Source organism: Scleropages formosus, chromosome 22 (assembly GCF_900964775.1).
Source record: "Scleropages formosus chromosome 22, fSclFor1.1, whole genome shotgun sequence".
Taxonomy (NCBI): Eukaryota; Metazoa; Chordata; class Actinopteri; order Osteoglossiformes; family Osteoglossidae; genus Scleropages; species Scleropages formosus.
In genome coordinates this window covers 16,435,568-16,455,015 of record NC_041827.1, presented here as the reverse complement: position 1 = coordinate 16,455,015, position 19,448 = coordinate 16,435,568, and the positions used below count along the sequence as shown (strand labels likewise).

General features: G+C 43.2%; 1 protein-coding gene across 1 annotated transcript; it reads right to left on the bottom strand.

The window, feature by feature from the left end:
* Window positions 1–200: 200 nt before the first annotated feature.
* On the bottom strand, window positions 201–18,503 carry uqcc1 (ubiquinol-cytochrome c reductase complex assembly factor 1). The gene is made up of 9 exons (XM_018744656.2): window positions 18,227–18,503; window positions 16,806–16,907; window positions 15,662–15,769; window positions 14,172–14,244; window positions 13,555–13,612; window positions 10,944–11,052; window positions 4,545–4,622; window positions 4,026–4,139; window positions 201–1,179 (listed from the first exon to the last, which is right to left on the bottom strand). Exons 1-9 carry the CDS (start codon window positions 18,305–18,307, stop codon window positions 1,045–1,047), a joined length of 858 nt encoding a protein of 285 aa, XP_018600172.2. The 5' UTR covers window positions 18,308–18,503; the 3' UTR covers window positions 201–1,044.
* Between the last annotated feature and the right edge of the window lie 945 nt (window positions 18,504–19,448).

Below are 19,448 nucleotides of genomic sequence, written 5' to 3'. Positions count from 1 at the left end.
TAGCTAGTTTATATGGTTAAATGAAAAAAGGAAGCAATTTACAGAATAACTTCGAACTTTTTCAAAAAGAAAGCCCATTAAGGTGATCCAAAGAATGTTTTTACAGAAGCTAAAGGGAAACATTATAAATATTCACAGTTCAACATTACAGTTTCTTCACACCATAAATGAAAGAAAAAAAAAACTGCATTTCCAGACACTTACTGATAGCATCTTTTAATTCACTAAAAAAGGTTAATAAACAATAACTTCCTTTACATGAACACCAAGTTGCCTCAAAAGACCTGACTGCTCGTAGCATGATGAGCGGTGATCTTCTTGGCAAACAATGTGCTGTCAGCTGCTGGTGACCCGATACAGCTCTAGTTCGACTTCTTAATAACACAACAGCTAGCAGGAAACCACACACCATACATTCCCATGGAGACCTCACAGTACAAACGTCCAACGCGATACACTGGGAGAGGGACCTGTATTGGGTTCCACCCCTCAGTTATGTGATGTTAGAACAAAGCTATCAAAGCATTATGCTGGAAGTAGGAGAGAGAAAGGAAGGAAGGAGGACAATACTCTCGAGTACCAAGACATAACAGGATGTTTTTTCCAAACATGGAATTTATGCACTGATTAAACATGTCAAACGCATCGTTCTAGATAGAATGGCTATTCTTGAAGACTGACATTTCCCATAATGCTCTTGGAGCTCAGACAGATGAAATGATTTGCACTGATAATTAACAGCAGGTATCTCTGAAAAAACCTACCTGTACTCATAAATATGACATCAGAAAGGTAAATATAAATACAGTAACCCTTCATAAGTGTTTCACAGTGCAAAACTCCAAAACTGCCTTTTTAACTCGCAGAACTTATAGGAAATGTACCTATATTTCCTGCCACTTGTCTGACTGAAGGACAGAAGGGAGGTAGATTTAGGAAGGGAAGAGTGCAATGTCAGGTTTTAGAGACCCTGACATCTATCCTGTCTAAAGTGTCCAAACAGAAGGCAAACGGGCAGTGGTGGGTGGGGGGTACGGGGAGGGCTCAGAGCCCTGTGTCATTGTAAGTAGGAGTTGAAACTTTCAAGATGCTCTGTGCATTTTCCTCCACCAAGGGGCGCCACTTGACCTCTCCTGTCAGCAGCAGGTCCTCTCCATCAAGAGAGTCGATGTATTGCATCTGAGAAATGTAAAGAGACATTGCCATCACCATGGGGTGTCAAAGTACATAATTATTTTCTCACATCTAGTTAAAAATTTTGCATTGAAAGTTTTAAGATAGCTAAAGAACCCTGAAGCTTTAAAGTGTGAAATATTAAAATAATCCTTTGTAAAGGCAGAACCGTTCAGCTCCTAAAGCAGCGGCCACCATAACTTTGGTGGCAACCTTGTTTGCAGATACATGTGGTGTTAATTCATCATTTTGATATGCTGTGTTTACTCATATAGGATGGTAAGCCAAAAAGTATGTACAATGTTTTTTAAAAAAGTTAACAGTATTACACATACTTTTTGACTTACTGCTGTATTTTTTATTTTTTTTTTTTAAAATGAAGCCTTTCTATTTTTTCCATTGAGCAGATACTTCTCCAAAGCTCAGAGAAAACTGTTTTATCAAATCTACAACATATACACAATTTCATCAAGATCACCATTTCCACGTATTCATTAGCTGATGATTTTCTCTGAAGCGACTTACAATGTTAAGCTACTTACCTAGGTAGTTTTAGAAGAGAAATTTTAGGGCAAGTACCTTGTTCAAGGGTACTACAGCTGGAGGTAAGACTAGAACCTGCTACATTTGGATCCAAAGGCAGCAGCTCTAACCACTACACTACCAGCTGTCCCCATCTTTCAGTAACCACATGCCAGTGGTATGTGGTTACTGCCAGTGAAGTAAAACCCTTTAAAAGCCCATTCTGGGATACTCAGGAACACCCTTTGTGACCCTCAGTTGGGCACCTAAAGATTGAGATAATGAAAAAAAAAAAAGAAAAAAGTGCTATACCTGAAAGGGTCATCAGGAGGCACTACAACACCCTCAGAAAGAGCCCAGAGCTTAAGGAAATCGCTCATGAGAGCCTTACATAGGGCAGAGCAGCCCTTGTGTCCCAATCAAACACTTCGCCTGAGCTCATGGAAGGAGTATGTGATTAGAGCAATTACCATGAGTAATGATGCAACCTGGTGCCAGTTCGACAACTGATGTACGTGACTTCATCTTGGAGGGGGAGCTACGCAACGTTTTCCCTCATCTGTAATCTGTCACCAGGCACCATGGTGCTATATGCTGCACACCTGTGCTCAGATGGCCTTGACAGTGTCCCAGCGTTTCTTTTCCCTGAGGTTGACTTCTTCCTAGCTCTTTTGGAAAGCACACTTCTCAAACACCCTGCAGGTCCTCACATGGGGTGTGCTGCTTATTCATTACCCCCCCCACAACAGTGCCCCCTACCCATTGCTGGCTGCTACGTCAATTCTCGTTTCTGACATGGGGTGTTCAACCTCCCCCTCCGCGATTCCCAGGATTCCCCTCCCAGGCAGGAACACAGATCTGTGGTCAACACAGAAGCCCGTAAGCGAAGCCAGCAGCCGAGCAATACCTAGACAGCACACACTTTGGCCCTAAACTTAAAGGCACACACACCACAGTTGTTCACAGCAACAGGCTCTCTCCCTCTCTCTCTCACAAACACAGTCAGTCACACACACATTTAGAGTCACTGCAGCCCTCATGACGGCACCAGTGTTTGTTTTCCTCTTTCTCATCTTGAAGTAATGACAGCGTCACCACTCTGCAGGTGTGGTCACTCCCCGTGTAAACTGGCAGTTGACCATGGTCAAGGAACTGTGTGATTTGGATCCCAAAGTGAAATTATAAACCTGAGTAATCCTGCCTTGTTTGTAAAATGCAGAACATGACAGAAATGGAACCAGCCTTGAGTGGGTTGCGGCTCCTCAAGGGCCCAGCCTCCTTATGCAGAATGACACTTTGGGGCTGCATGTGTGAGTGCGCGCGAGTATGTGTTTCTGTGTTCCAGGGCTGGGTGGGAGTGCTGTGGAATTTTCTCGAACACATGGCACAGGCTGACGCAGCCCGCAGGTGTTTCTATAAGCACCGGTGTTTTCAATCACAGGGAACAAGAAAATATATAGCGGGCTGGGGGAGGGGAATGGCGTTGCACAGATGGGGTGTGTGTGATCCTGTTAACCCCTCACCTCGAGGAGGAGAGTGCAGAGCCCCAGCAGGCGCACCAATGCTGTAGAGACACAAGTGATGCAGGGCTGAGGGCTCTGCACAGGTCTTAGTGATAGGGCTCATGTGTCCACAGCTGCAGACCAAGGGAATCAACCTTCCATTGAAAGGATGGTGGAGGACTCGCAAGCCTCGTCCGCGGAGCACCAGTCATCGCACCTCCACACCACCAGGAGCTCTTGCTGAGCAAGTGGGATGTGGACACACTTCCAGGGTTGAGGACATGGGATGAGAGTGAGGAAGTCCTAAAAGCCCCAAACTAGACTTCATCTTTATCGAGGGGCTCAATTTCATTAAGAAGACTAGAACACCAGGAAGTGTAGTGGTTAAAGACACAATTAAAGCCCAGTGGCTGCAGGTTCAAATGTCACAAGGGCCTTGCTGTAGTACTCTAAGCTTAAGACACTTAACCTCAACTGCTCTTGTAAAGACATACAGCTTTACTCTGGAGCAGAGGCTATGCGTGAATGCTGAGCAATTAGATGGAGAAAATATTAATAATAGGATCCCCCTCGTCACCAGAGGTAGATAGCCGTGTGGCAGCTTACAAGGTTAAGTTACAGTTATTTACCCCTTGTACACAGCTCAGCTTTCATTGCATCAGTTCAGGGTAAGGATCTTTTTCAAGGGTCTACAGCATGTCAGGGCTTATGTACCCGGGACCATCCAATGCATAGTGGCAGCTCTAACCCCCTGCAGTACCTGCTGTCCCCACCTGACAGTGACAATGAGTTGGTTTTGCACATACATGTGCGTGAGATGTGGGTTACCTGTTTGCGGACGTATTGGACCATGAGCTCCAGCTGCTGGGGGTCCTCACACTGTTTATTGAACAAGTTCCTCCAGAGTGCCGCTGCCAGCACTGTGTCACTGGACAAAATGCCCTGTAAGATGAAGGAAGTCAAATAGGAAAAAGGACTCTCACACGATTTGATAATGTGGACTTTGCCGCAGATTGACTGGTGACGGTAAGTAAATCACACAGAAAATGCACATCAACTCATACCCGCAAAAGGTTCAAATGTTCCTGTTGTTTCACTGTGGAAGTTCTAGACAGCCTCAAGTACAAACAGCCCAAATCATGTCACCATGGAGGAACAGAGGGTCTTTCCTTTCCAAGATATTATTTGGTCCCGAACTACACCAACTTTTAATTCTGGACTTATTTCCTCTGCATATCTCCTTACTCCTAAAATAAAATAATCAACCTTGATTGCTCAAATGCTTTTGCATTTTAAGTGTACTGTGCTGCTTGTCAAAGTGCCAGCAGGCTGACATGCTTCCCTTACCTCATCGTACCCAAAGAGAGCAGCGTAAAAGGTCTCTGTCATGACCTTCATGCTTTCCTTCCTCTCGACAGCGTTGATCTGTGCAGGAAGAGAGAGCAGGTCACTGTGATGCCGAGTGGCACCCGGGAGCCCAGCTGTGCGGATCGCAGAGACACTACAGCTCTGGATCAACATGCCAGCACTCCCGCTTTGCTGTTACTCACATGCACATCACTTTTTCCACATCAGCCACAGACCAGTTCCCCATGCTACTTCACCCCACTTCCTGTGGACTGGAGCGCAGTCTCGGAGAAGCTTCTCCACGACCCAAGTTCACATGGCCTAATGGTTATCAAGCTGACAGACACTAAACACTGATGAGGACACAGTTTCTTTCTAATTATGTTAATTTATAGTTTTATATCATTACTCCATGGTGATCAACTGTTTGATTTATTCCATTCAGTGCATTTTATACAGTGCACTTCTCAACAAAGTGATACAGAGTGTTGAACAACTGAGCACAGACAGCCAAATAAAAATGGATATAAAAGCATACTGTTTGGGAGGAACTGGACAGGAGAGTGAAGTCAAGTCAACTCATAAGTGTCCTCTATCTCTGGGATCTGCTACAGAAGAGCTGGGAAGACACGGCCACGCATTCCTTGGTCAAACTTGTTAACCGAACACCTTGTGAACAACGACTAGTCTCCAGCAAGTGTACTCAAACTTTTGACTGATGTGTGACTGGCCCTGTACCCCAGTCCTCCTTTGCTAGTCCTACTTCTTTGAACCACTAAGGTCTTTGTGATTATTGCACATAGTGTTTGAGTCTTTTCTGACAACTAAATATTAACAGACAACAAAGAAAGCCATAACTCATGATGGCTTTAATACCAGACAACTCGTGTTACTGACAATTCCGCTTTGAAAACAGAACTGAACAGAACTAAACAGTACAAAGACTTTTTAAAAAAGAAAAAGAAAAAAAAAAAGCTTTGATTCGTCCAAAGTGTAGAAAACAAGAGTTAGTGGGAGTTCATGTCCAGATATTTTAAAAAATATAATGTTAAATGTATTGCTTAGTTCTACAAAGCAGTTGGCTTCTCCTTCGTTACACTTCCCTCATGCAGCCAGCGGAGGGAGAGCCAGCTGACACAACCACAATGCTGGCAGACCATGGAGATGTTCTAGGCACTCCCAGAAGCCCTGAAAATGCTGAGACTGGTTTATTTATAAATAAATTTATAAAATAAAACAAACAAACAAACAAACAAACAAACAAAACAAAACAAACAAACGAAAAGCTGCAGAAACTGGCACGCAGTGAAGCCCGAGACCCCGGGAAAAGGGAGGAAGCACAGCTCTGGAGGTCTCCTTGGTTTTACACGATGGGTCCACAGGCAGAGAAACTATCAGCTATGAATATTCTATCATTATTCACTGCGATAATTGCTGGTTCCTACTGACAAGGTGTCAATCGAAGAAATATCCACGAGAATCAGGGCCTTGACCGTGACCAAGGCTTTCCGCAAACCACGAAGGCATGCTTCCCACGAGTCGGAGCTGTACTGTGACGGGCGAGACAGCAACCTGTACTCCAACCCACTGTCTAAACCAAAGCAGTCAGCAACGAAAGGCACGGACCAGCACGCCCGTGATCTTTGATTAATTTTGATAATTAGCTTGTTTATTCAAAATCAGCTAAAGGCCTTGACTTCACTGGATATGTTCACAAGGCACCTGTGCATAATTAGGAGACCTGTGGGTAATTACCAACATGTGGCAGCACTTTTAGGTCGGAGGCACAGCCAATGTGGCGCTGTCCGGCAAGACATTCAATACACTGCGCCAGGCCTTGACATGCGAAGATGGAAGGCGCAATGTCGCACCTTCGCCTAAAGTCAATGTCACATCTTACTTTGCGATGTGGGAAGAAAAAGGCTCACCTGTGTGGGCAACATACATCTCTACATGGCATCATGGTCAAGTCAAGCGAGGTAATTTTGACAACTTGTTTCTGTACAGCTGGGGGTGCGGTGGCGCAGTAGGTTGGACCACAGTCCTGCTCCCTGGTGGGTCTGGAGCTCGAGTCCCGCTTGGGGTGCCTTGCGACGGACTGGCGTCCCGTCCTGGGTGTGTCCCCTCCCCCTCTGGCCTTACGCCCTGTGTTACCGGGTAGGCTCCGGTTCCCCGCGACCCCGTATGGGACAAGCGGTTCTGAAAGTGTGTGTGTGTGTGTGTGTGTGTGTGTGTGTGTACAATTAAGGGACAATTAAATGGCACCCTGACCACCACGGGTTCAGCTTGACTGTCATGAGTTATGTTTTACGCAAACCATGAAAGCACAAAACACATGACAGCCCATTATCAAGAGAGGAATATGAAAATGGACAGCTTTTCTGTTACATTAAAAAAAAACTGCAAGCTAGTTACCACTGCCACCATTTTACCTTTGGTTTCAATAGAACTGCTACTGCAAAGATGGCACAGTGGGTAGTGCTGGTGCCTCACAGCTCCCAGCCTCCGGGCTAAAGCACTCAACTCCTACTCATCTGTGCAGTTTTTGCATGTTCTCCGCGTGTTCACTGGCAGCTGGCCACGTAATAGTTAGATCTGACGCCTTCTCATCAGAAGGTTGCAGGTCTTAATCCCACATATTACATAAAAGCATTTTCTTGATAAGCCGATCAGAAATGGTAGATCAAACACACAGGGTATACAATGGCCTGCTCTGTTGTGACTAGATCTTGATATGAGACACTTCTGCCCTGCAGATATGTCGCTAGATCACATAAGGATACATTTACCTTGAAATCAAAAGTGATAAAAACAAAAATGAGTTGTGTTTCTACTTAACTGTCATTTTTTTAAAAAAGTGTTCTTTAAGAAAATTCTCAACATTTGTGAACGGCATGTTTTCCATATCAACTCCTAGGGACCACAGAGAGTTCCCCTGGAATGTTCTCTTCTCTATGTGTCTTAAGTAAAAAAAAGTGTTTCCATTGTCTTTAAAAATTGAAAAATCCACCTGGTTGCTGGTCATCCTCTTCTTCCATCCTCTACAAATCTTCTTCAGTTCTGTCAGGTTTTCATGCAGCAAGGAGATGAGCCCTTTGTTGTTGACCCCTTCTACTATGGTGAATGACTCACTGCGTTACCATAATGTACGTAAAACATCCTGAATACATATTTCACTGTAAAAATCATCTAAAGTGCTGAAAAATGTGGCATTTAACTTAAATATTTATGGTTGGACACTGAATAATAATGATGATACACAGCACTAGACCTGGAAAAATTAGCATGTCTGGTCCACATTAACAATATTTTAATTATGTTTCATGATGGGGGGGGGGGGGGAGGCTCTGCTATATGGCGTTTCAGTTTACAATGCACTTTCGGCCCATATTGACATCGTATAGTCTCGTGAGCAAATTATTAAAGGTAAATTCAAGTAGAATATACTTTATATCCAAGCAATTAAAATGAACCATCTTTCAAATACTCTCCATGAAAAACAACAAGCATAATTAGTCCTTATCAGACCACCACAGATACAGAAATATATGGGCATCACCTAAGGGTGTTATTCATCAGTGATGGGGCGGCGTTCTGCACTCTTACTGTTAACACAATGTTCACAGATTATCAAATGTCACAGATCCCCATAATATAGTGGGGGGGGGGGGGGAATCCATCCAGTATTAGTAATCGTCAAGGACACGGTGGTCCAGAGCCGAAACACGTCTTTGGACTGTGGAAGGAAACCGGAGCATGCGGAGGAAACCCACACAGACAGAGGCGGGGTGTGCCAACTCCACACAGACTGACCCAAACTGAAACTAAAGTCCAAAAGAGGCAGCCCAGAAGAACTGAGGTACCAGCGCAACCCAATGCGCCACAGTGTTGTCCTCGGGACGGTCCCCCCCCCACTATTGTTTAAAGCAGGACTTTGCCAAGCTGAGGCTTGTTAGAAGCTGCCAAAGGCCACCCCACGTTCATTACTAAGGCAGCTTACGAACTCTGGCAGTTAAAGAACCTCTTGATCACGCTACCTTTACAGCTTGTTAATGTTAACGAGGCCCGAATCCAGATCCTCTCTGGATACAAATCCTACACAATGTTATTTTTCACATGCGGTATCAAAACAGTACTTGGGTTACAGTCATAATAAGGGAGCGAGCCAGCGGGAGTGAGGCCTAGCTCACTGGGACCTGAGCAGAGAGCCTCATCCTGCAACCCCCACAAACCCACCACCCCACCCACAACACCAACAAGGCCTTCTTTATTATAGGAACCCTGCCCAAGTCAGGAGTTGCACACTGCCCTGATGATGCAGGGGCAAAGCGGGCAAAGGACTCCGATAGGTGGGTGAAGAGGCCCGGAGCCTGAGTGTGTGCGTTTCACAGCAGGAGACCCTCCCCTCCGCCTCTCGAACCTGGAGGCCCTCACCTCCGACTTCGGTTTTGCCGCCACCTACGCGAAGGCCATCCTAAGGCTGGCTGCAGGAATATGATGTCATATTGCAAATGAACGCATTCACCATATGAGCACACGAACGAAAAGATGGGGGCCACCGAGATGTACGAGGGAGCAGCCAAGGGGGTGGTTTCTTTGTTTTTTTTTTGCAGCACTACATTGAAAAGGATTTAACTCAGTGAGACTCCAGAGCTTCCTCTGCTCATTTAACAGTAAACAGAGAGAATTTAACCCTTCAAAGCCAAAGCTAAGAATGGAGTGGAAGAGCTGGAGCTGTAAAACGCAGTCAACAGGCCTTCCACTAAGGGATAAAGGTTCAAATCACTTGCACTCTCCACCCTCAACTTGGCTAAATAATATGGATAATGGAAATAATAAATCCACTGTGACAGACACCTTAAAACTAAGGGATCTTTTTTCTTTGAATGCATGCTGAAAATTAAACACTGATTTACAGCCCTGGAGAGCAGAGGAGTGTGACATCATGGAAAAGCCATCAGGTGGTGGCACGGGCTGAGCGCTGACTTCACTGCTCTCTCTCCTGCGCCGGTCCTCAAGCGGACAGGGGTCCCATTAAAACCAAAAAGGGCCAAGCAACGAAGGCAAGTGGGGGAGAAGTCATGTCAACACCTTATGTCACCACGCATAACATGTACACACCATGCAGAAACAAGATAGTTATTTAAAAAAAAAAAAAAGTATCAAGTATTCCATCAGCGCAAAATGAGACCTGCCACAATTATCATCTTCACAGGGTTACTGAGAGGTCTACAACCACTTTTCTGACCCCCGATGCTTTTCTGTATGAAGCACGCTGGTGGAGTGAGGCTGTCTGGGAGAAACAGGGTGTATTTTCACAGCTGTGTCAATGACCCAGCCCTTACTTGGACTGACAACAACAGGCCACGGCCGTCACGTAAAACACGGCTCAGCTAGAGCCACGAACGATACTTCAATAAAGAAAAGGGTCAAAAAGCTCACTCTTTCTGGGAAATATTGTGTATAATGGCCGACCCTTGACCTGGTCCTGACTTGACCTCATCAAAGAGGATTTACTCTCAGACCTGGCTCCATCGGATTGTCTGAAAGAGCAGGCGGTGTCACGATAAAGCAACAAAGTTCAATAAGTCTGTAAATTCTTTTACCTTTCAAATACATTGTGTGTCTGAATATACCAGCTACTGAATTTTTTTGATGTACTATACTGTTAATTTAGTTCTGGTGCATTAAAACTACACGGCTATGCACTCAGAAGAGGGTGTGAATTCAGCTGTCTGCGTGGAGTTTGCATGTTCGCCCTGTGTTCACTTGGGTTTCCGCCAGGTGCTCTGTTTTCCTCCCAGAGTCTAAAGACAGTGTTTCAGCTGAACTGCTGACTCTAAATTTCTCTTGGAGTGTGTGTGTATATGAGCGATTGCCTTGTGATGGACTGGTGTCCCATTGAGGGAGAACCCTGCCTCACACCCTATGCTTTCGGGATAGACACCAGATCACCACAGCCCTACTTTAAACAGTTATTATTTACGTACAGACCTATGGGTGGATATATTGTCAATTTACTGAGTCTGGTGTTCGGATATCGACTAAAAAGGATGATCCCCCCACTTGGTACAGAATGCCTATGTACAGTGGTACACACGTCAAATCAAGCAACAGGTAGCACAGTAGTTACGAGTTGCCACCTTGCACCTGAAGGACCCAGGTTCGAATCCCACCTCCTACTGTAGCTCCACCAAGCAACATACTTAGTATCGTAATTTGCTCCAGTTAAAACTAGCCAGCTGTATAAATCTTTGTAAATAGCTAAATGTTGTAAGTAGATCAGGAGAAAAGTGTCAGCTACATGAATAAATAGCTGAATAAGAAAATTTAAGTGGGTTTGGATAAGTGCCAGCACTCCCTGCTACTGCTGTGTTCCCTAGTTTTCGTCTCACTCACCCCCATGATCTTGCTCCTCTGTTCCACGTCCTCCCACATGGAGTGGACAAGGTAGCGGCACATGTACTTCCCGGCACGGCCCTCCTGCCTCATCCGCACCAGGCACATCCTGCCAAGAGGTGGGGGGGGGCAGAAGTTACACCGCTCACAAAGAGCCGATTCTGGCTGGACCGAGAAGGGCAAACAAAGCCTTCCCGTGCTTCTGTGATGGGTTACACATATTTCGTGTGTGTGCTGGAATCAGCAACACTTTGGTTTGAACTGATGAGTAACACACGCATATCTGTGTTTCAGCGTACAACAAGGCCATTCATCTCAGGGCCCTGGAGGGCATAGTCCAGCAGGATTTCCAGCTCTCCTTACACCACTAAGTTCAGAAAGTGAGTTCAATGGCTTAAATCAAGAGAGCTGAATCGGGTGGTTCACAGAACATCTGGAAGGAACACCTCTGAACTTGCGCTCCCGGACCATAGCTCATTGCCATGCTGATATACTCTGTACTGAGAAATTGTACTAAGAAAAACATTAGAAAAATTACTTTTAACATGGATGCTCTATAGATTTAGAATACTTTGGTGAATTGCATGCTGTGCCATCCAGTGCTGCAGTCATTAAAAAAAAAACTAAGGAAATAAAATGAATGGCTTGTTTCCCTATGATTTTTGTTACCAGTCCCAGATGTCTCAAGCCTTCTGCAACTTTGCTAGTTATGTTAAGCCCTCAGGGGGCAACCATGTAGGGAAAGGAGCATTAGAAAAATAATTTGAATTGATTATAATAATGAAGTGAGCTGAGAAGTCTCATAAGTGAGGAAGAAAGGGAATTTATAAAACACAGATGTACTGTATGTGGCACAGTATTTGTTTCAGAATACCACATGTTGTTACAGAAGACTTGGTATAAACACTAGAAAGTTCCTGCTTCTCAGGTATTGCCAATAAATAAATCATTTCAAATGACTCATTTTCTTAATGGCTGGTCTCCTCATTTTAATGGCAGAATCAGTTCAACATTGAGTAGCTTTAAGTCAGACCCTCCTGAGAAATACACTAGTAACTGTACACTAGCCACTGCGCTGCTGGGGTGGCTACATTTACACTTAAGCTGAACTGAAACCATGTCAGGACCTTCATGTTTTTTTTTTTTTAAAAAAAATCCTGAGAAAAAGTTGGCAACACCCTGCCTCAAAGCATCACGATCTTATACTTTAGCATTGGGGCACATTGTGAGGAACAGAAGTTCAGCAATAACCTGGTTCTTGGACTTATAATAAAACTTCCAGTTTGAGGGTTGTAACAGCATAGTTTTGTTTGTAACTACAGTCACTTTTACTACTAAGTCTTAATCAACTAAAGCTTAACTCAGATAGCCCTTGATTTGTCAGCAGGTCTGTTAAAACCGCTACAAGTTTCTAATCACTGAAAGAATTTGCATTCCCAAACTCCTATACCATCACGTTCACCAATTCATCTCGTAAATATATACAAAGTACTGACCGAGAATGGAACTCGTAACCTCTCACACCACCCAGGTGCTGTGAGACAGCAGCAGTGCTACTCGCTGTGCCATCCAATTAAAAGTCATCACACTGTTATTAATTGACAGGAAGTGTAAGGTTGTGAAAAAAAGCTGATTTAAGGCAGGTCCACACCAACTTCTGTTTGCATCAGTTTTACTGGACACATTAATACAGGTCACATTTGCTCCTCTGTTGTCCAATTTTAGAAAATAAATCAGTCAAGCAAATGTTTTGAAAGGAACTGAATACACTGGGAAAAACAGTCCCATTGAGAATTGATAAGTTTACTTTGTGGGCAGCTGGTAGTATAGTGGTTAGAGCTGCAACCTTTGGACCCAAAGGTCACAGGTTGGATCCCCACCTCTGGCTGCAGTACTCTTGAGCAAGGTACTTACCCTAAATTGCTCCAGTAAAATTACCCAGCTGCATAAATGTGTAAATAGTTGTAACTTTAAAATCCTAAGCTTACAATTATTACAAGTTGCTTTGGAGAAAAGCATCAGCTAAATGAATAAATGGAAACCTCACAGCTCCTGTTGTTGTCCATCAATAACAGTACGATGACTTTTAATTGGATGGCACAGCAAGTAGAGCTGCTGCTGTCTCACAGCACCTGGGTGGTGAGAGAGGTCAGCAGTTCCATCCTCGTTCAGTCTGTGTGGAGTTTGCATGTTCTCCTCATCTGTGTGGGTTTCCTCCCACAGTCCAAAAACATTCCGGTCAGGTAGACTGGTGACTAAGTTACCCACAGTGTGTGAGTGACAGAGAGAGTGTGTTTCACTTATGTATGGATGAGTAACTCATTGCACGTAGTGTACCTAGCAGTGTAAGTCACCTTGGCGAATAAGGTGTGTGGGCTGATGACACTACATAGTGCTCATTGGAAGTTGCTTTCGAGAAAAGCATCTGCTAAATGAAGTACCATAAAAGTAGCGTAAATTACTAAATGTAACATGAACTTTAAGGGAACTTACAAATAAAACAATATTTTGATTTGTTTTTGTGTGCATCTCAAGGTTTGCGAAACCTGTACAATACTGACATTAGCATGTCACACATTAAAATGTTAGAGAAACGTCCTCATGTACTCACCATACATGGAGCTGTGCCACTAGGAACCAGGAGTTCAGCGTGTCTGGAAGGGAGCACTCTGAGTGGACAATGCAGAATGTGTCCTGAACTTAAGGTATCCTGCAGTTTTCATGGTTCTTTTAGTTATTAAACTTACACTTGAGTGCTGATAAGAGGTATTAGGACAGTTTAATCTTTCAGACAGCAAATGTGACTATCAGTAACTTTTTAGAAACCTTATAATTTAACAGTTATTCAATAAAAAAAAATTACAGCTGCTTCAGCCCCACTCTACTGTGTTATATTTGCCTATGTACAGGCACAATCTCTTAAAATCTCTCAGTATATACATATGGAAATCAGATTTGTATACGAGTCCCTCACACGTCAATAGCTTATTTTGGAACAGTCCATGGTAGAACATTATGTGCTCTTATCCTCATGAAGACTTGAAACTGATTAATTACAGAATGAAACACAAACCAAAACTTAACCATACACCCATTATCCGAGAAAAGACGTGTGTTGTTTCACTCAAATGTCCCTAAACTTTTACTCTTAGGCTACGGTTCATTTTAGACTGTAAGCAGACAGCACTAGTTTTCCACATCAGTAAAACTCTTCTTACATTTACTTACTTTCAAAGAACTCATCATAGTTGATCCTCTCAACACAGCACGTGTACATACGCAAAGCGGCGATCTTGATTTTCTATTTTTAAAAAAAAAAAAAAAAAAAAAAAAAATCCCCATAAACATTGTTGATGAGAATCTCATCTTTAACAGAAATAGCTGTTGTACCATCTGCACAATATTCAGTCATATTTTGTGAAATACGTGAACTACATGTGGGGGGGGGGGAGGGGGGTGGTTTAAAAAAAAAAAAAAAAAAAAAAAAATCACAGCTAAATTTAACCCTACTGTGTAAATTTAATAAAAACTGAATGTCAGACCCAACAAACAGTAACTGATACTTTTCACAGAATACACTGTACTGTTCTGTTATAGATGGTCAACCTTAAATTTGCTCAACTTGGGCTAGTAAACACACCCAGGAATAAGGTTTTTTTTTTCTAGTCAATGGCCATCAGAGCTTACAGGAATGGACTATTTTAATATCCCTGATTATGATCTCCATTTCATACACATGGGGTGTGATGGGATTCAATATTTCCATGACCAAAGTTTAATATCCAGGACATCCACCACTTTACGTGAGCAATCTTATGAACTGTCAGGTCTGATTAAATCATAGCAATATGATTTTGCAGAATTTAACATATATAATTCTTGGCACATGGTCTGGAATAACATACTTCCTTCTTCCTGGCATCCAGACCAATTTAGTCACCTTAGAGACTTACGGTGTGTTCTACCCCATGCAGAAAATTCAACATGAGCAAAACAAAAGATCTATTAACATACTTTCTGCTGTCATGGTAACCCAGGTATGTTAATATCCTGTATACAGTGCTGCTTGAAAGTATGTGAACATTTTTGTCCCTCAGATTTAGCACAAAGTGGTTATTTAATGAGAAGCAGTTTGTTTCATCTGACATAACAGGTAAGAACCAATTCCATATGTTGTTTTAAGGAAATCGTGTGTTGTAGAAACGCAGAAATAGCGCAGGTGAGAAAATAAGCAAAGCTGCACTGGATAAACCAAGTAGGTAAGTGGAGTGTAAATCAATAAATTTATTCATTTTATAACTTTAAGATGTGTAAAATATTAAACTTATGAAATCACAAGAATAACAACAATCCCTATAGGGTTCACATACTTTCAAGCAGCAGTGTACAGTTTTATGTGCCTTGCAACAGACTGGTGTCCCAGCCGGCCTTGTGCCCTGTGTTGCCAGGTTAGGCTCCGGTTCACCGTGCCCTGCTTGGGACAAGCGGCTTCAGACAGTATGTGTGTGGATTCCTCATTTATTCTCTCCAAGGCACTGGATACATACATTTCTTTAGAATTATATACGGTGAAGTTTAGTCAGAGACAAGAAACCTATTTATAAAAAACTTTCATAACACTTAATTCTGTCATCAGTGTTTATACATGATCAAGGAACTTATGAAAAATTCCAGTAAAATATTATGTCATGTGAAGCAGGAATAAGATGATCACTTACCCATTTATTGTATTTGAGAGGTCCTGTGAAGCCCATGGCTTCAATAAGCTTGGTGAAAGCTCCCACCTCCTCGTCTGTGGTCTGTGGAGTTTCTTTAACTGTGAAGAGCTACGCACACGACACACAATTGCCCAAATGTAAGATGGCATTCCAGGTACACATCAGTTACCTTGCAGCTTACTGGAACTGTACACTGGTCATAACATTGGAAAGGCACAGGCCATCTCAGAGGGGTAACATATCCCCACACACAGTCTGACAGATACACAGTTCAACAGCATATTGTGATTAGAATTCAGAGAGTATTCACCTATTATGAATAACAGTGCTGAGTTGCAGTAGCCTAGAGTCTACCATGGAAGGCCAGAGCAATCACTCTCTCACACACACACAACAGGAAATTATACACACCAATTCAGCTGAAACCATGAAAGGAAACTAGAGTTAAGGGGGAAACAACTCAAACAGAGGGAGAAGTACCATGACTTGGTATTCCTTCTGCAACATGTGCATAGAGTGTAAATGCTGTTATTCTACTCCTTTGACTGACTTATAATAATTGACCTAAATATATTGAAAGAAAGGAAATAAGGACCTCTTATGGCACTGTCTCATTTGATGTCCCATTTCTCAAGAAGACATCTAGAACACTAATCAAGGTTTTACTGTATGTACTTCTCTTTCCACTGAAGTAACAACTTGTCAAGTTTAAAAATAAATAAATAAATAAATAAATAAATATTATGGAGTTGTATGATGCAGTTGTACACAAGCTTGACTGAACACTAGGAGGACATGTCCCCACCCTCACTCTTGTTACACCTATGACTTCTGTTTACATTGTAAATGTAACAGACCTGTAAAAGCAGTGTAAACATTTACATGTATTCATTTAGCTGACGCTTTTCTCCAAAGAAACTTACAATGTTAAGCTACTTCCAGTTCTTTACCCATTTATATAGCTGGGTAATTTTAGGGTAAGCAGGTTGCTCAAGGGTACTACAGCCAAAGGTGAGATTCGAACCTGCGGCCTTTGGGTCCAAAGGCAGCAGCTCTAGTCACTACGCTACCAGCTACTTCAGTAGGACGACCGCCCCAATACACACTCTCCACACTGAGCACTGGGCTGTCGTATACAGCGTACCTCCCTGGTGCTGTGCAGTGTCCGCCACTGCGTCTGTGAAGGGCCACCAAGCCCCCGGCAGGCCACCAACCCTCTGGAGACATACGTCCCTTTCTCTGCGACCTGCAGGAAAGAAAAGTTGTGAGAAGGCTCTGGAGACACGAGGGGCACAGCTTCCTTTCATATGCATCCTTACCACGGTTTAACACAGTACCTCAGGGGTATCCAAAGCGCAGCTCACCGCTTCAAATAATGGGGTCCGCAACAACATTTTTAAGATTATTAATATATATTGAACCTCCCATATATCCTATAAATTCTAATGAATCATGCGATAACACAGTCATCTTTAAACACACACACGACACATAAACAATGTACAATAAAACAAGTTTCAGTTACTCACTAAGATTGTTAGACCCCTCACACCAGTTCACTGATGATTGTGACCCTAAAAAGGTTGAACAGCCCTGATCTACATAGAGAGTGGAGTCACAGTGACTGTGCTACGGTCAAAGGATGTGTCCCATGACCAGCAGGGTATGGCCATGAACAACAATGACATGTACCTGCAAGGTCAAATATCCAGTGTATCTTCAGTGAAAATCTACAGTTACCTGGATTAATTTTTCTGACACTTTTCCAAGGCAACTTACAGTGAATTATCCCTTTAATACACCTGGGACATTCTTACTGTACAAAACCAGGGAAAGAACCTTGATCGATCAGAGGTGTGATTTAAACCCGAGTCCTTACCTTGACATATTCATTTACTAAGCCAATGATTTAGTTGATGCTTTTCTCCAAAGCAACTTACAATTCTTTACTCATTTATACAGCTGGGTAATTTTGATCAATCGGAGATGGGATTCGAACCTGGGTCCTTACATTTAAGTTTATTAATTTAGCTGACACTTTCTCCAAGCAACTTACAACTCTTCACCAATGATTTATGCAGCTGGGTAATTTTTACTGCATTATCAGAGAAACAACCGTAATCTGAGGTGGGTGGGACTTGAAGCTGACCCGAGTCCATCAAGTCCAGCGGTGGCGGCTCTAATTACGTCAAAGTTAGTTGCTTCTCTTATTGTAATGGTTCATAATACATCTTGCAAGATATCATTCGTAGAATTAGGCCGTTTCTCTGCAACATCTCAAAAGTGCTGTCCTATAGTCTATAGTATAGACCACTTTACACACAGTAGACACACGTCACGTGGGGAGGTCGTGAACTACTAGTCGTACAAACACACTGGTGGAGCAGAAGCTGAAAAAGACACTTCACACTCACACTTATCTCGGTAGAGCGGAAACAACAGTTCTGGCGGATTTACCGCACGACACACACACACACGAAACGAGGCGTTTTTAAGAAAAACTCCTCAGTCTTCTGTGCGGAACTTCTCAAACTTAAAAACGAGCTGTGTGCGTGTGTGTCTTACCTTTGCCACAGTGGCCCTGCTGCACGCGGGGCCCGCCGCGCTCGCGCTCCTCGCGGCGCACTGCAGCGCGTGCCGATACATCGCTCGACTCGCCTCACGACACGACCCAAGAGAAGAGAGGCCGGGACGGGACGGGACAGCTCAGCCGAAAAGCTGGGCACGAACCACCTGCTGGGCACCCCCCCAGTTGCTCACGTTTTGTAACACTTAAAAAAGTGCCCCTCCTACCCAGCAAAAGTCAAAGGAAGGCGTCCCAGCGCGAAATGTGTCCGCCGTGCAACAAGGCTCGCGGCGGTACGTTCCGCCTCGCGCGTGGCTACTGTTAAGCCATCGAAAAACCGACGGTATGTAACAATATAGAACAGTATGTGCATTGTATTCATCCTCAAACACGGGTACAGACAGTCCACGGAGAGTACAACACATACATTCCACATTCCTCGGAAGAGCCCCGTAAAGATCACACATCACCGTCAGACGCAGGTACAACTAGGTCGTGATGAGTCACGAATAGTGGTACCGCAGTAAATTCCTGGAGACATTTTACCATTCATGGTACATTTCTGGCATTGATTTCAGATTAATTTTACTAGTACCCTAGGCTTTATTTGTTTGTTTTTTTTCTTAAACTTATACTTCATCTCCCAGTTTTACAATCTTTAGCATTTCAAGTTTTACTGCAGTGTAGCGCCTCCTGATTATTAGTCGACTTTTACATTTGTGGATTTCTTTGAACGCTGTCAGCTGAAACGCAGTCTCACTAGAAATCGTATATGATAACGTAATGAACAAAATAGCATATGAGCGATGTGGTAAAACCATAAAGGGTTAACAGTTCTCTCTGCATTGAGACCAATCAGAATGTAGTGTTTATCAGTTAGAGTTTTGTGCTGACTAATCAGCCTTTAGTGTTGTGTTTTGTCCTGGCCTGATTGGCAACCTAGTTAATTCATTGGCAGGGAAAGTGAACTATGAGGGAAAGATACTTTTAAATGTGTTTATTAAGTTAAAAGTAAGTATTTCTGCCATATTATACATGTTAAAGTTTATGAGATTCAATTGTTTTTGACCTGAGTTACAGTCATACCCTGAGATGGTCATCTGAGAATTCGATTTTACGAGGAGCTTCATTTAATACCCATACTTTTGCCTAACGAGGTATTTTTTCGAATTCACAAGGACTGAATTTGGATTTTGTTCCAACAGCTGAGCAGTGCAAGAT

Excerpts from the sequence above, each read along its gene's own strand:
- uqcc1 (XM_018744656.2), bottom strand. The coding sequence starts at position 18,307 with ATGTATCGGCACGCGCTGCAGTGCGCCGCGAGGAGCGCGAGCGCGGCG. Across the intron at positions 14,245-15,661 it reads CTCTCAAATACAATAAATGG|AAAATCAAGATCGCCGCTTT; the intron begins GTAAGTGATCAT and ends TTTTAAAAATAG. Across the intron at positions 4,623-10,943 it reads AGAGGAGCAAGATCATGGGG|ATCAACGCTGTCGAGAGGAA; the intron begins GTGAGTGAGACG and ends CTTCCTGCACAG.